The following is a 14,738-nucleotide window of genomic DNA, read 5'->3' as shown; positions in this document are numbered from 1 at the left end:
AAGCATATCGCACCATAATTGTTTTGATTTTTCGTTCTTTGGAAATCTAATTAATAAATTACACGTATAAATTTATATTATATTGTTAGTCTTATATAATAGTATAATATATATTATCAGAAGCAACCACATTGATTTATTTGAGTTAAATATTTTTTCGCCCGAATAACGGAATACTCTCCTTGACCTTTTTTTTATATTGTTTATCAGTTTACATTAGAGTTTTAGAACTATTACTGAGATTAATATATATTGTGTTTTTATATGAAAAATAGAATATGATTTTTCTTACCGGTGATATCCCACATAGCATCGCAATATTGCAGGAATATTACAGAAATGTTGCAGGAATGTTACTAAAATATTGCATAAATATGACAACAATATTGCAGAAATATTTAATGTCCTAGGCATAGGTCTCGCAGAAATATTGCGGGAATATTGTTATGATGTTGTAAGAATATTGTCACAATATCACAGGATTATTGCCACAATGTTGTTGAAATATCGCCACAATCTTGCAGGAATACCTATGAAATATAGCCACAATACTGCAGAAAAATTGCAAAATATTGCCGAAATATTATTGCAATCGTGCAGGAATGTTGCTACAATATTTCTTAAATGTTGCTGCAATATTGCAGGAATATTACTGAAATATTGCATAAATATCACAGCAATATTGCAAAAATACTTAATGTCCTAGGCATAAATCTCGCAAAAATATCTCAAGCGTGGTCTACAATGGCAGTAAAGGCCATCACACGTAGAAAAATTTTAACCGTAACCGTAAGGTTGTAAGAAAACTGACCAATCACAGTCGATTATTATAATGTCACAAGAGAAAGGATCGACTGTGATTGGTCAGTTTTCTTACAACCTTACGGTTACGGTTAAAATTTTTCTACGTGTGATAGCCTTAAGCTGTAAGAAGTAAGCGTAAGCGGTAAGAAATAAACCAATCACAGTCGATATAAAAATAATCAACTGTGGTTGGTCCATTTCTTACTTCATGCTTTCTTCTTATTGCTTACGGTCACTGTAGACCACGCTTTAGAAACACTGCGTTAAATAAAAAAATGTTTCAGACAAAAGTTGTTTGACTTGAAGGGGGACATAAGACAGCGATAGCATTTTGGTAATAGATGGCGCCACTTTCAAGATATTCACTGACCATCCATTTTTATAAATGAAAATCCCAACTTTTTATTATATCTTCTTTTTCTACCAATTAATTTGAACAACTTTTATCTAAAACATTTTTTATTTGTTTAATATTTTTTGAGATATTTAAGGAAAACTTTGTAACTTTTTCAACATTTATCTTACGATATCTCGCTAACTACTCGTCGACAGAAAAAAATAGTATTAGACTTTTTTACTTTATTTAATATCAAGAATATATTATTGCCATCATTATCAATAATAGTGCCCTAACTTTTGTTAATTTAATAATTTTGAAATTTCCAAAGGTCGATAAGTTAATAAAAGTTAAAGCATTATTATAATAATATATTCTTGATAGTAAGTAAAGTAAAAAAGTCTAATACTATTTTTTCTTTCGACGAATAGTTAGCGAGATATCGTAAGTTAAATGTTGAAAAAGTTACCAAGTTTTCCTTAAATATCTCAAAAAATATTAACCAAATAAAAAAATGTTTCAGACAAAAATTATTCAAATTAATTGATAGAAAAAGAAAATATAACAAAAAATTCAGATTTCCATTTATGAAAATTGATTGTCAGTGAATATCTCAAAAGTGGCGCCATTTATAAACAAAATGCTTTCTTGTCCTCCTTCAAGCCAAACAACTTTTGTCTGAAATATTTTTTGATTTAACGCAGTGTTTCTGAGATATTTGTGATGTGACATTAAAATGGGACACCCTGTATATAAATTGTTTCACACTGCAGTATTATGGCGATAATCAGAAATATTACGTAGCGGTCTATCATGCTGGAATATAGCGGCAATATTCCTGTGATATTGCAATGAGATTTATCATCTCGCAATATTGTTGTAATATTGTCACTATGTTGCCATACGATAGTCACATTGTAACATTGCAGTAATATTCCAGTGATGTTGTAATCTGATATATCACTCTGTAATATTGTGATAATATTGCTGGAATATTATACAGGGTGTCCCATTTTAATCCGACCGGCTGAATAAAATTCGAGGATATTTTCCAGAAAAAAATGTCAGACAAATGTTGCTCAGTTCTAACGGGGACATTCGATGCCATCAACAATTTTGACCTCGGGTGAAGGGTTCAAGGTCATTCAAGGTCAACTTTTTTTTCTTAAATGGGAACCCCTATTTTTCACATCGGCAATCGATTCTGCATAAAAAAATGAAACTTTTGTCTGAAGCATTTTTTTTTATAATGCAAACTAATTTCACTTATTCAGTCTCCAAAATTGAAATTTTCAAACTTTTCGAATTTTTTACTCGAGAATGGTGGGGTTTGGGGGGAAATTGCAGAAGACAAAGAGTTCTTGGAATGCTGCAAGGAATTCACTCGAATTTTCGCATGCCGAGGGTACTGGACATGATAGGATAAAAGATTTTTTCCAAACATTGGCGGAAAAAAGTGCACGATCAACTATGCGAAAATTCGAGTGAATTCCTTGCAGCATTCCAAGAACTTTTTGTCTTCTGCAATTTCCCCCCAACCCCACTATTCTAGAGTAAAAAATTCAGAAAGTTTGAAAATTTCAATTTTGGAGACTGAATAAGTGAAATTAGTTTGCATTATAAAAAAAAATGCTTCAGACAAAAGTTTCATTTTTTTTTTACGTAGAATCGATTGCCGATGTGAAAAATAGGGGTTCCCATTTAAGAAAAAAAAGTTGACCTTGAATGACCTTGAACCCTTCACCCGAGGTCAAAATTGTTGATGGCATCGAATGTCTCCCTTAGAACTGAGCAACATTTGTCTGACATTTTTTTCTGGAAAATATCCTCGAATTTTATTCAGCCGGCCGGATTAAAATGGGACACTCTATAATAATCTTATGATTTTGTAATATTGCTACGATATTATAATATTGCTTCAATATTGCTGCAATATTGCAATGCTGTGTGAGATATTATGGTTTCTTTCCATTCTTTCATTTCCTAGTACTGGGCGGCTTATTGTGCGATTTTTACACTGTTTTACAATGCACTGGGGCATTATATGTGTATATACTTCTAATATTTCTTAAATACTGTCACTCCTGTACTGCTGTACAACTTCACACTGGGCATTCTACCTTCACAAATTACAGCCAATCACCAATGCGGCACCAAAGGTACCACGTGATCGCTTACCTCGTCCCTCACGACAGCTTCACCCCCCGCTGAATAGGCTTCGTCCCCTTATTCCTATGTCCATGGGCCGCCTAGAGTACACTGTATTGCATCGATTCGTTCCGCGAGAGGGGAAATAGAGGTCCCCCTCTCTGGCATGCTATTGTGCGCCAGCTCTCGGCGGCCGGCCGCCCGAGCGCTCAACTTATCGACGACTTTACCGACACTGCAATGGTAACACGAGCAGCGAAAGAATAGTTGTTGCGTCGATAAAGATATGTATGTGAGAAAGCGGGAGAATATAAAGTCTGCCACTTTTATTTGGAGAACTTTTGTCACAATGTAAATCGTGTTATTTTTTACGTAATAATATTAAATAAACATAGAAAAAAATTGTATACCGTCACACATACGCGATATTGGATCTAAGTGAGAGATTGGTGCAGTGCATATATGTGACGTTGATTGCAAGCAAATTGAATTTTTGATTAATCAAATAATTATGCGCACATACGGAAGTGTTCCTTTGTTAACATTTGGGTGGCTCTGAAAAAAACCGTTTGATGTTTGGTTCTGAAAAGAACCGTTTTAATAATCTGTCCAATGCCCTTGGCGTGCAACTTGTTGGAGACGTGCGTCGATGGAATTGTGCAAATTCCAGAAAAATTGAAGCTCCCGTATAAGATCCTCCCATGCGTTCCTCGCGTGTACAATTAGAGCAGCTCTTGTTCTCTCATGACCAGGATCCCATGAATTTACAATTATTGCCCAAACATTTTCTATTAAAATAAGATCTGGGGATTTCGCTGGCCAGTTGGGAACTTCAAGCTCTGGGTGTTGTGCAAACCACTCTTGAACGATACGAGAGATATGAACAGCGCTATTGTTCTGAACTAGACGAATTGTCGGCATATCCTCTTCTGCGTAGATTCTGCGAACGCTAGGGAGTAAAACGTTCTTCAGAATATCTACGTATTCGAGGGCATCCATATGTGGCGACACTTGGACACTAGTTCACCTGGGTCATGTGCACTAATCCAACCCCACATACCATAAGTGATACGTCCACTCCGATCGCGAGGAATAACATATTTTGGATTTAGACGGAGAGAATCAAACGGTCTCCATACGAACTGCTGTTGATCCACCGATGAACAAAATACTTTTTCGTCCGTCCAAATAGTACGCTCCCAATCTTCTGGCAAAACGGTGTTTATTTGCTCTAGAGCGAATGCTACACGATTATCGCGATGTGTTTCGGTCAGTGGTATCTTCCGAGTAGGACGATAACAATATATCTCGGCGTCATTTAGTCGACATCGCGCAGTATATGCCGAAAACGGCAAATCCAGTTGATGTACACTTTGCGACAAAGAAAGAAAAGGATTGTTGTTCGCCTCTGCCAAAAGTGCGTCTTCCTCCTCGGTTGATACGCGAACTCCCCTATTATATTTTCTTCTGTCGACAAGGCCCTCCTTTCCTTCTGCTTGCCACCGTTCAATCCACTTCCGCACTGTTCTTTCGAAACATGGAATGCGACGTGCGATCTCTTCATTTGTTGCACCACACTCCCACATCCCAATAATGCGTCCACGGTCGACTTCAGTAAATATATGTTCCATGATCACATATAAAGATACGCAATAGGACACGACTGTTAGAAGAAACAGCAATGATAAAAACAAATGCATTTCGGCAATTGTTTTCCTTTCGCAGTCCTATATATCTTTGCTCTTCTTTTGTTTTTGAAAGAGCGCGAAATGTAATGATACGAAACAAGCACGTCGGCGTAGCGAGATAAAAGATGTTGCCGATACGTTACTGCATCCGCAGAATCTATGCAGACGACGATATGCCGACAATTCGATTATTTCAAGATAACAGTGCATGAAGTTCTCAATTGGCCCGTGAAATCTGCGGATCTCAGTTAAATAGAAAACATACGGGGAAAAGATGTAAAATCCTGCTCATGAGAGCTCATGAGAGAAATATAACAACTTTGGTTGCACACGCGAAGAACGCATGAGAGGATCTTAGACGGGAGCCTCAAATTTTCTGGAATTTGCACAATTCCATGCACGTCTCCAACAAGTTGTTGCACGCCAAGGGCATTGGATAGATTATTAAAACGGTTCTTTTCAGAACCAAACATCAAACGGCTCTTTTCAGAACCACCCAAATATTAACAAAGGAACACTTCCGTATGTGCGCATAATTATTTGATTAATCAAAAATTCAATTTGCTTGCAATCAACGTCACATATATGCACTGCACCAATCTCTCACTTAGATCCAATATCGCGTATGTGTGACGGTATACAATTTTTTTCTATGTTTATTTAATATTATTACGTAAAAAATAACACGATTTACATTGTGACAAAAGTTCTCCAAATAAAAGTGGCAGACTTTATATTCTCCCGCTTTCTCACATACATATCTTTATCGACGCAACAACTATTCTTTCGCTGCTCGTGTTACCATTGCAGTGTCGGTAAAGTCGTCGATAAGTTGAGCGCTCGGGCGGCCGGCCGCCGAGAGCTGGCGCACAATAGCATGCCAGAGAGGGGGACCTCCGTTTCCCCTCTCGCGGAACGAATCGATGCAATACAGTGTACAGGTTAGCAACTGCCTCCCCTATTCCTCTTCCATCGAGAGTGTACGAGAGAGAACGCACAAAAACAGAGTGTTTACTTTTCTACTTCTAGCTATATCCCCACTTTTGAAATTTGAGAGAATGCGCAGTTTACAAGGGGAGGACGCATCGACCGGGAAACGGTTTGGAACGAAACTTACAGAGTTAATAGTACTTGACTACTGATAACTCATGGTAATAGCATACGTTATATGCCGCGGTAATACCTCTTCGTTTTAAAGAAAAAACGGTCTAAAGAAAAGAGCTAACAAAGTGTACGAGTTAGTAAGAAGGGTATTCAATGAAGCAGCGTAGCGCAGCAGCGAAGGTAATGGACTACCGAACTGACGGCTGAGGTTTGATCCCTGCTGTATGGTTTTTTTAATTCTGTAAGCATAAAAATGAAATAGAAAACATTAATAAATAATAAAACTGCGTTTCTTAAATGTATTAGTGTTTGTTAAATATATTATTAATAATTTAAATTGCAAAAAAGCCGTAAATCTTATCTATAAAATATATAGTGTATAAGAAAATTCTTATATAATAATTGCAATGGAAATAGGAGTAAAAATATATTATATTTTCGCTGGAGGATTTTTCGATAATAATTCATTATTCTCGTAAATAGAATTCGCATATACGAAAGCATTAGTGAATTCACCTTTAAAATCTTCATTTTCAAAAGATCTTTCTTCTAGCTATTCTACATCTATTTCTACAACTATTTTGCTTATTGAAGGATTCTCTAACATTGTTATGATATATATAATTTAAATATAATCACCGAATTGCTCTGTATCACTAGTAAACGCACACTGCTGCTTGCTCTACTGACGACTGTTCCGACACTCGAATCATTTCGTCATTCTTAACGATCGTTTAGAATGACACAAAGGAAGTTTTTGGAGGGGGATTGTCAGAAGAGATAAAGACACAAGACAACTTCAACACAACACGACTTCAATACAACATAGAGAGTTGTAACAGAAATAAATATTTTATATATACGATATAAGATTACGAAAAATTATCTCATACTAGTTTAACTCTTTGCGATCGGCCGATTTCGAAGAGATCGATAAACATGGATATCTGTAAGTTGATCTACACATTTGAATCTATCATCGGGAGTTTTCTTTCATTATCGCTAGCCTCATTTGCCGTGCCGCACGCCAGACGATCATGAATGCTAGCCTGGCGACATCGACTTCTACGACGACTTGCGAATGCCGCCACTGTGGCGGCATCGACCGCAAAGGGTTAATAGCATTCCTATATATTTCATAACAATATCTTTATTCCTATTTCCATTGCAATTAGTATATAAAAATTTTCTCATACACTATATATTTTATAGATAAGATTTACGGTCTTTTTGCAATTTAAATCATTAATAATATATTTAATAAACACTAATATATTTAAGAATCGCAGTTTTATTATTTATGAATGTTTTCTGTTTCATTTTTATGCTTACAGAATAAAAAAACCATATAGCAGGGATCGAACCTCAGCCCGTCACCTCGGCAGTGCTGTCAGGTGCAATATATTGCGACGCTACAGCGCATGCGTGAGATGACGTAGGAGCTCCCTGTTTGAGTGAAAGTCTCAGTATCGTATCTTTTTTAAGGTATTATAGCGCCCATATTATACTATGCATTGAGAATTGCAATCGAGTAAATTAGATAATCTAAATCGTGGTTATTTTAATTGATCTGATAGTAATTCTCAATCTGTAGTCTAATATGAGTCTAATACAAATATTATGTAACAGTTACATAGTTGAGTGAAAAATTATAATATTAATGTAACTGTTACTTAGTACTTAGTTACTTAATGTAATTGTTACTTAGTATCCACTGGAATTATAATGTTAATATAACTGATATTTAGTATCCACTGAACAATATAATCTAAGATAAGGCACTCGCGCAAGAAGCACGGAAAATTACACTGGAGCCTGGAAGACAGCTGTAGCGGGATTCTGTAACTCGTTATGCCGTCGTTATGTGCTCATAACGACAATTGTCGGTTCGTTATATAACGTTACAACACTATAACGTCAAATGCAATTTTGTACGCGAATGATAACGACTATTGTCGCTATTCATAACGAAAATCGTCGGTATGATGTCGTTATATGTCGCTATCATAACGCATGGTTCGATACCCCTCGGTACGCGTAACGATCACATAACGACAGTAGTGGTCTGTTCATTTTAACTGTACTGCTGATCTGGTGTAATAAGTTAGAGTGAGACAAGTACATTTTCCTCACTCTAACTTATTGCACCAATTCAGCAGCTAAAAAGAACAAACCATAAGTTAAAGGTTAAAAATGTTTAGAAGCGTCTGAAGTGTCGAAGTGATGAGGGTGTTCATTTAAGAAGGTCTTCACATGTATACATCGTAAACATATATTAAAAGAAAAATTAACACTTAAGGAACTCGGTGAGTAAAAATTGACGTTGTTTATAATAATTGATTTTCAGAAAGTAATGTATATTTACATCTTAATTCTTATATAATGTTTTGAACGTTGTATTAAGTTAATATGAATTTGCTCTTTTCCTTTCGATTTTTTTATTTATATACTCGTAAGAATTTTTATTTCCATAAAATCGACATATTTGGCATTTAAGCTTATGTATATTAAAAGTTGATTTATTTGAAGAGGACATGGCCCTTGAGTATTTGGCATGGGAATTAGGATTAGTGGTTGAAAGAGTGCGTCGAACGGCGTGTGGCAAGAAGGCAGCTGAGAGATGCTCAAAACCCTTTTCACATCCCACGAGATGAATTCATTGACTATTTTCGCCTTACTCCTGAACTGGTAATCGACATTGCAACTGCATTAAGGGTTGATTTACAGAATGAACGACTTACTGGCTTAGTGCCAGAAATAAAGGTAACATTGGAACAAAACTATAATAATTTATAATATTTAATTTATAATATTGAAACATAATCTTGAAACATTAAATACAGGTGTTGATAGCCATACAATTTTATGCGCAAGGCAGCTATCAAAGAAGCGTTGGCAATCAATTCCAATGGATTGTTAGCCAATCAACAACAAGCCGTTGCCTCCATGCCGTAACTGAAGCGATTAATCGGCGCTTGCTGCGTAGATGGGTAAAATTCCCGATGACCGAAGAAGATCGACAGCAAGCGCGTGCAAAATTCTCCGCTGCTATTTACCCATTCGAAGGTGCTATCGCTGCTATAGACTGTACTTTTATTCATATTATAGCCCCTCATGAAAATGAAGAGGCGTTCATTAATCATCACGGTCACCATTCTTTGAATGTGCAAGCGGTAAGTTTAATCACTTAGGAAGTACATAAATTGGTTTTCCTGCAAAACTTTTGTCTAATTGTAGCATTATTTAATTATACTTTCAGATTGTTGATCCAGATGAAGCTGCTTAACATCAATCCACGATATCCAGGTGCACGAAACGACTCATACATCTGGAGTACATCACCAATTCGTCGAGCAATGGAATTTCATTATAATCGAGGAGAACGGAAAACTTGGCTGATCGGTGAGTGAACCTTTAGTCCTTATGAACCTTCAGTCCTTATGAAAATAAGAACTTCGAAGAACTTTGCAAAAGAAAATAAAAAACTGTAATAAGATCTTGTATATTTTTATAAATACTGAATATTCTGTGTGACAGCCGTGTGCTCACATCGACGCCTTGTTCGACCGTCACACGTCGGTCGTATAATACTAAATAACGTTTGGTACACAAGAAAGAAAAACAAGATTTTTTCATTGTTTTTGAATAATTAAGATTTCATGTAATTTTAACTTTTTATTTATTTCCCGAAATATTCAGTAACAACATATTCGTAACAATATTAATATTTTTCATTAGGCGATGCTGGATACCCTTTGGAACCGTGGCTCATGACACCATTGGTCGATTTTCCTGAAAATACCCGACAATTTCATTATACGCAACAGCTCTGTAAGGCAAGAAACGTTGTTGAACGTTTTTTTGGTGTCTTCAAATCTGTATGGAGATGTCTTTCCTATCAGCGTGTACTGATGTATAGGCCAGCATTTGCTGCAAAAATAGTTAATGCATGTGCAGTACTGCATAATATAAGAATTCAACACCGTTTGCCTGTTGAAGAATTGGAAGCACCAATAACTGCTGATAATGGTGAATATGAAAATGCTGGGCTCATTGATAACGAAGATCTACATCAAAGAGGACCGCGCGCTTTAGCTCAAAGAATACAACGCCAAATTATGAGAAAAAGATTTCCTAATTATCGAGATGCACAAGATGAAGAGCGTGCTGAAAATGATTAAATGTTTTTTTTACTTATCCCCTATTGTTTGACGCTTTAAATGAGAATATTGATTCCGAATGGCTTTCGAAGCCATAAACATTTTGTGACTCAGAATAAATGTTTCATCGTCTGAATTCAATTACAAATATTTATATAAATATGTGTGCGTAAAGGATAACAATTTTAACGAAAAAAAGAACATGTATATTAAAGTTAAAAAAAATGAATTATATTAAAATTTTACATTATCTTATATAATGTTTTTTATAAAATAGTTTTATATAATATTAAATATATTAAAGCTTTATTTTCATATTAAAATTTTATATTATTGAAATAAACATCTTTCTGCAAACAGTATAAAAACTTTATTGTCCTTAAACTAAAACCCTTATTGTCTATAAACTATAAATGTAATAAAGAAAAAATAATAGTAAATTAAAAGAAAAGAATAAAATACTGATCAAAATACGGACTAGTTATGTGAAAGATTTTTTTTTTTTAATACTTCAACACAATCTTTGATTATTATTAATAATTCGGAATATGTTGTCTCTCTACTTCTTTCTGCTTCTATAAAGGCACGTAGACATTCATTTCGCTCTTTTTCATTATCCGCAATTTGTTGCATTGCCTTTGCAAACATCTGTAAAAATAAACATAAAAAAAAGTACGTTTAAAGCATTGAGTTAATAACACGTTTCTTCCAAAGAAATTATATTCTGAGAATGACAGATAGATCTTACCTCCATACATGAAATTTGGCGTTCGGCTAGGATCGCAAAATCTTCTCTGGCATTGTGCAGTTGTATACCCAACCGTTCACTGTCTTACAAAGAAAGAAAATATTACGTATATAAACTGAGCTGTTATAAAAAAATAGGTATATATCAATAGCAATACTTACTCCTTGTAATTTGTGGTCTTTTTCGCTTCTTGCTCGAACTTTGCGTTACAGTTGTGAGCCGTTGTGGATCATCAATTTGAATAGCGGATGGTGGTTCTGTTATTTCACGATGACATTCTGCAGTCTCCACATTTTGAATTTGTGAGTGTGTTTGAATATTATTGAAAGATGACCCTTCTTCAATAACATTTCCCATATCATGTAGCACTTCATAATCTGAAATAAAAAAGTGTAAGGAGTGCTGCATTTATACATTTTCAGAGCAATATTGATTAACACATTCATATAATTTATCGAGACATTTACAATGTATTCAGAAAAAATCCTACCTGTATAATTACCTGTATAATTACCTACCATTACCTACCTGTATAATTACCTACCATTACCTGTATAATTAACGTCATGTTCTATAATCTCGTTATTTCTTAATGTTAATGACTCTGGAATATCATTTAAAATTCTTTCGTCCCCTGCAGTAAGCAAATGCATTGCTTCTCCCTGAAATAAACATTTAAAAAGCAAATACTGTTTAATAAACATGTACTCAATATTATTTTTATGTGCATCACAAACAAAAAAGATTTCAAATTTTTAAGTATGATGAAATAAGAAGTTTCTAAATATATTTTAATAAAAATGTTCTATATTAGATATATCAGGTGTAGTAAAAAGAAATCCATTATTTTTCCAATAGATGGCTTTAGTTATCTGTATTTCGCGTTATATAAGTCCGATCGGGTTCTACTAGATGGCGTTAGAAAGATGAGATTTCGTACTAAAAAGACTTTTCTGACAGTTTTGTGACTAGTTGACACAGTTTTGTTTGAGCGCGCGTCGAAGATGGACACTAGCAAAGAGAAAATACGCTATATTTTACAGTTTTTCTTCGATAAAGGCGAAAACGCAAGCCAGGCGGCTGAAAATGTGAATAGTGTTTATGGTCCTGATACTGTAACAACCAATCAGGCGCAATTTTGGTTTCGTCGATTCCGTTCCGGTAATTTCGATGTCAAAGATGCACCACGCACTGGAAGGTCAATTGTCGAAAATATCGATAAAATCATGGACATTGTCGAGTCCGACCGTTATGTAAGCACTGTTTCGATTGCCCAAGAGCTAAAGATTGCACAAAAAACCGTTTGGAACCATTTGAATAAGGCTGGATACAAAAAGAAGCTCGATGTATGGGTACCACACGAGTTAACGAAAATAAACCTCATGGACCGAATTTCCATCTGCGAATCGCTGCTGAATCGCAACAAAATCGACCCATTTCTGAAGCGGTTGGTCACTGGTGATGAAAAGTGGATCACTTACGACAACGTCAAGCGAAAACGGTCGTGGTCGAATCGCGGTGAGCCGGCGGAAACGGTGGCCAAGCCAGGATTGACGGCCAGGAAGGTTTTGCTGTATATTTGGTGGATTGGCAGGGAATTATCTACTATGAGCTGCTCTCCTACGACAAAACTCTTAACTCGGAACTGTACTGTCAACAATTGGACCGTCTGAAGGAAGCAATCGCCCAGAAGCGGCCAGCTTTGGCCAATAGGAGAGGAATTGTGTTCCATCAGGACAACGCCAGGCCACACACATCGATAGTGACTCACCAGAAGCTCCGGGAGCTTGGTTGGGAGGTTCTTATGCATCTACCTTATAGTCCGGACCTGGCACCAAGTGATTACCATCTGTTTCTGTCCATGGCGAACAATTTTGCTGGTGAAAAATTCGATTCAAGAGAGGCTTGCGAAAATCGACTGTCTCAATTTTTTGCCAATAGGGACGAGGGCTTCTATGAGAGAGGCATAATGAAATTACTTCCAAATGGCAACAAGTTATCGAACAAAACGGCGCATATTTGACCTAAATCGGATCATTCTAAACTATGGTAATTAAAGCCTTCAATTTCATGCAAAAATAATGGATTTCTTTTTACTACACCTAATATTTTATATTAGAAAAATGATTACAGTTATATTTAAAACTTTTTCACTACCTGTTCCTCTGGAAATGAATCAGGACATTGTACACCTTCCACATAATTTAGTCCTATAAGGCCTAAAATCTTTTTTTCTCGATCCGTCAGTGTGATAGGAGGACCACCAATGTTCCCTGTCGTAACTTTATTAGCACGGATTTTAGCAACTTTTTGGGAAACTGCTGTTTTATTATCTCGCCATGTCTAAAGCATGTATTACGAAAATATATCCAACGTAGTTACATCCCAGCAAACACAATATTAGATGTAACGTATAATACATGTTGGTTGTAATTTCCTGCTCAACAATATAACTGTTACATAACATATATGTCATATAACAATTATATTGTTGATTAGGAAATTACAACTAACATGTACGTTACATCTAACATTGTGTTTGCTGGCATGTTACACATAATATTTAAATATTATTGACTTACCGATTTCCATGACTTTATATCTTTTGACTTCCCCATTTCTTCCCATAGTATTTAAGTGAGCGACTAATTGCTCCCATGACCCTCTTAAATCTGCGTTCCCGTGTAGAGTTTGGAATTTGCATGTTGCTACATGTGGATGCTGTACAAAATAGTCCCACCATATAATCTATTTGTGCTGACGTTGCTTTCGCCTGCCTCTTCTTAATCCCTGTTCCATTTTGTCTGAAAAAAAAATTATTAGCATACGTGTAATAGATTATACCTGAAATTGATTTATTTTATTAAAATTTTGCATACTTACTGCGATATAGAAGTCATTGCGCTTAAGTTATTACAATAAGATATATCACTTATATATAAACTTATATATAAACTTATATTTGTCTCACCTGTAACTTATAGTATCGATTCAGTAGTGCAGCCGAAAACGAACAGACTTATTAAAATGCTGCTGTCATGAAATAATATTTTTAAATAAATTTATAATTAATTTATGTAAAATTATATTTATAAAAAAATAAATACACAATTTAATAAGGAGATTTGTGGTAGTTACAACAAAGTACAAGAGACTTAGATAATCTAACAATTGGTTTCATCCAAGATTCTTGTCTTTTGTACAATTAACAATAAAATATTTTCATAACTCTCTTGCACTTTTATACTTTGCTGTAGTTATCTCTAACCTTCTTGCTACTTGTTTTATTAAAAAAGGAAAGGAAGGTTTTATTAAAAAAGGAAAAATCAAATAACAGTCAAACAAAACTTCTTTTGTTAATAACTTTTTAATAAATAATAAGTGACAGCTAAGATCTTTCGAGTATTGTTCAAGACAATAACCTTATCAAATTCAAATTACCTGGCAATGATTTTTTCTACGTCAATCAAAATTGCTGCTCTGGTTATTAGAATCTTTTTGCCTCAAACTCAGATTCAAACAAGGTTAAAAGATCACCTTCACGTACCGGACCTTTCATGTTTTGATAATTTGTCGATTTTATTTGCCGGAACTCTATTTTCACTCGTCTGAATTGTCCTTGTGAGTCTGTGCGGCCCAGGATCTTCATAATAAGTTTCAAATCAACTGACTTATCCATAACCTTTTCCACGTGAAATACCAACCTACGAATTTTCCCCCCAAACTGTGACATGATTATACTCATATCC

At 35.2% G+C, this 14,738-nt stretch overlaps 4 protein-coding genes across 4 annotated transcripts; 2 read left to right on the top strand and 2 right to left on the bottom strand.

The window, feature by feature from the left end:
• The first annotated feature begins 8,334 nt into the window (after positions 1–8,334).
• On the top strand, positions 8,335–10,048 carry LOC112590259 (putative nuclease HARBI1). Its single transcript, XM_025306206.1, has 6 exons — positions 8,335–8,345; positions 8,579–8,594; positions 8,653–8,769; positions 8,925–9,254; positions 9,341–9,483; positions 9,820–10,048. Exons 1-5 carry the CDS (start codon positions 8,335–8,337, stop codon positions 9,365–9,367), a joined length of 501 nt encoding a protein of 166 aa, XP_025161991.1. The 3' UTR covers positions 9,368–9,483; positions 9,820–10,048.
• On the top strand, positions 9,438–10,262 carry LOC112590258 (putative nuclease HARBI1). Its single transcript, XM_025306205.1, has 2 exons — positions 9,438–9,483; positions 9,820–10,262. The coding sequence occupies exons 1-2, from the start codon at positions 9,438–9,440 to the stop codon at positions 10,260–10,262; spliced, it is 489 nt and encodes a 162-aa protein (XP_025161990.1).
• Positions 10,263–10,703: 441 nt separating this feature from the next.
• LOC112590268 (uncharacterized) lies at positions 10,704–13,607 on the bottom strand. Its single transcript, XM_025306214.1, has 6 exons — positions 13,572–13,607; positions 13,147–13,332; positions 11,540–11,651; positions 11,151–11,366; positions 10,990–11,072; positions 10,704–10,889 (listed from the first exon to the last, which is right to left on the bottom strand). The coding sequence occupies exons 1-6, from the start codon at positions 13,605–13,607 to the stop codon at positions 10,719–10,721; spliced, it is 804 nt and encodes a 267-aa protein (XP_025161999.1). The 3' UTR covers positions 10,704–10,718.
• Positions 13,608–13,759: 152 nt separating this feature from the next.
• Positions 13,760–14,702, bottom strand: LOC112590271 (40S ribosomal protein S28-like). Its single transcript, XM_025306215.1, has 2 exons — positions 14,431–14,702; positions 13,760–13,793 (listed from the first exon to the last, which is right to left on the bottom strand). The coding sequence occupies exon 1, from the start codon at positions 14,666–14,668 to the stop codon at positions 14,477–14,479; it is 192 nt and encodes a 63-aa protein (XP_025162000.1). The 5' UTR covers positions 14,669–14,702; the 3' UTR covers positions 13,760–13,793; positions 14,431–14,476.
• Between the last annotated feature and the right edge of the window lie 36 nt (positions 14,703–14,738).

This window comes from Harpegnathos saltator, unplaced genomic scaffold (assembly GCF_003227715.2).
Source record: "Harpegnathos saltator strain DR-91 unplaced genomic scaffold, Hsal_v8.6 scaffold770, whole genome shotgun sequence".
Lineage (NCBI taxonomy): Eukaryota > Metazoa > Arthropoda > Insecta > Hymenoptera > Formicidae > Harpegnathos > Harpegnathos saltator.
This window is presented reverse-complemented; position numbering and strand designations above follow the sequence as displayed.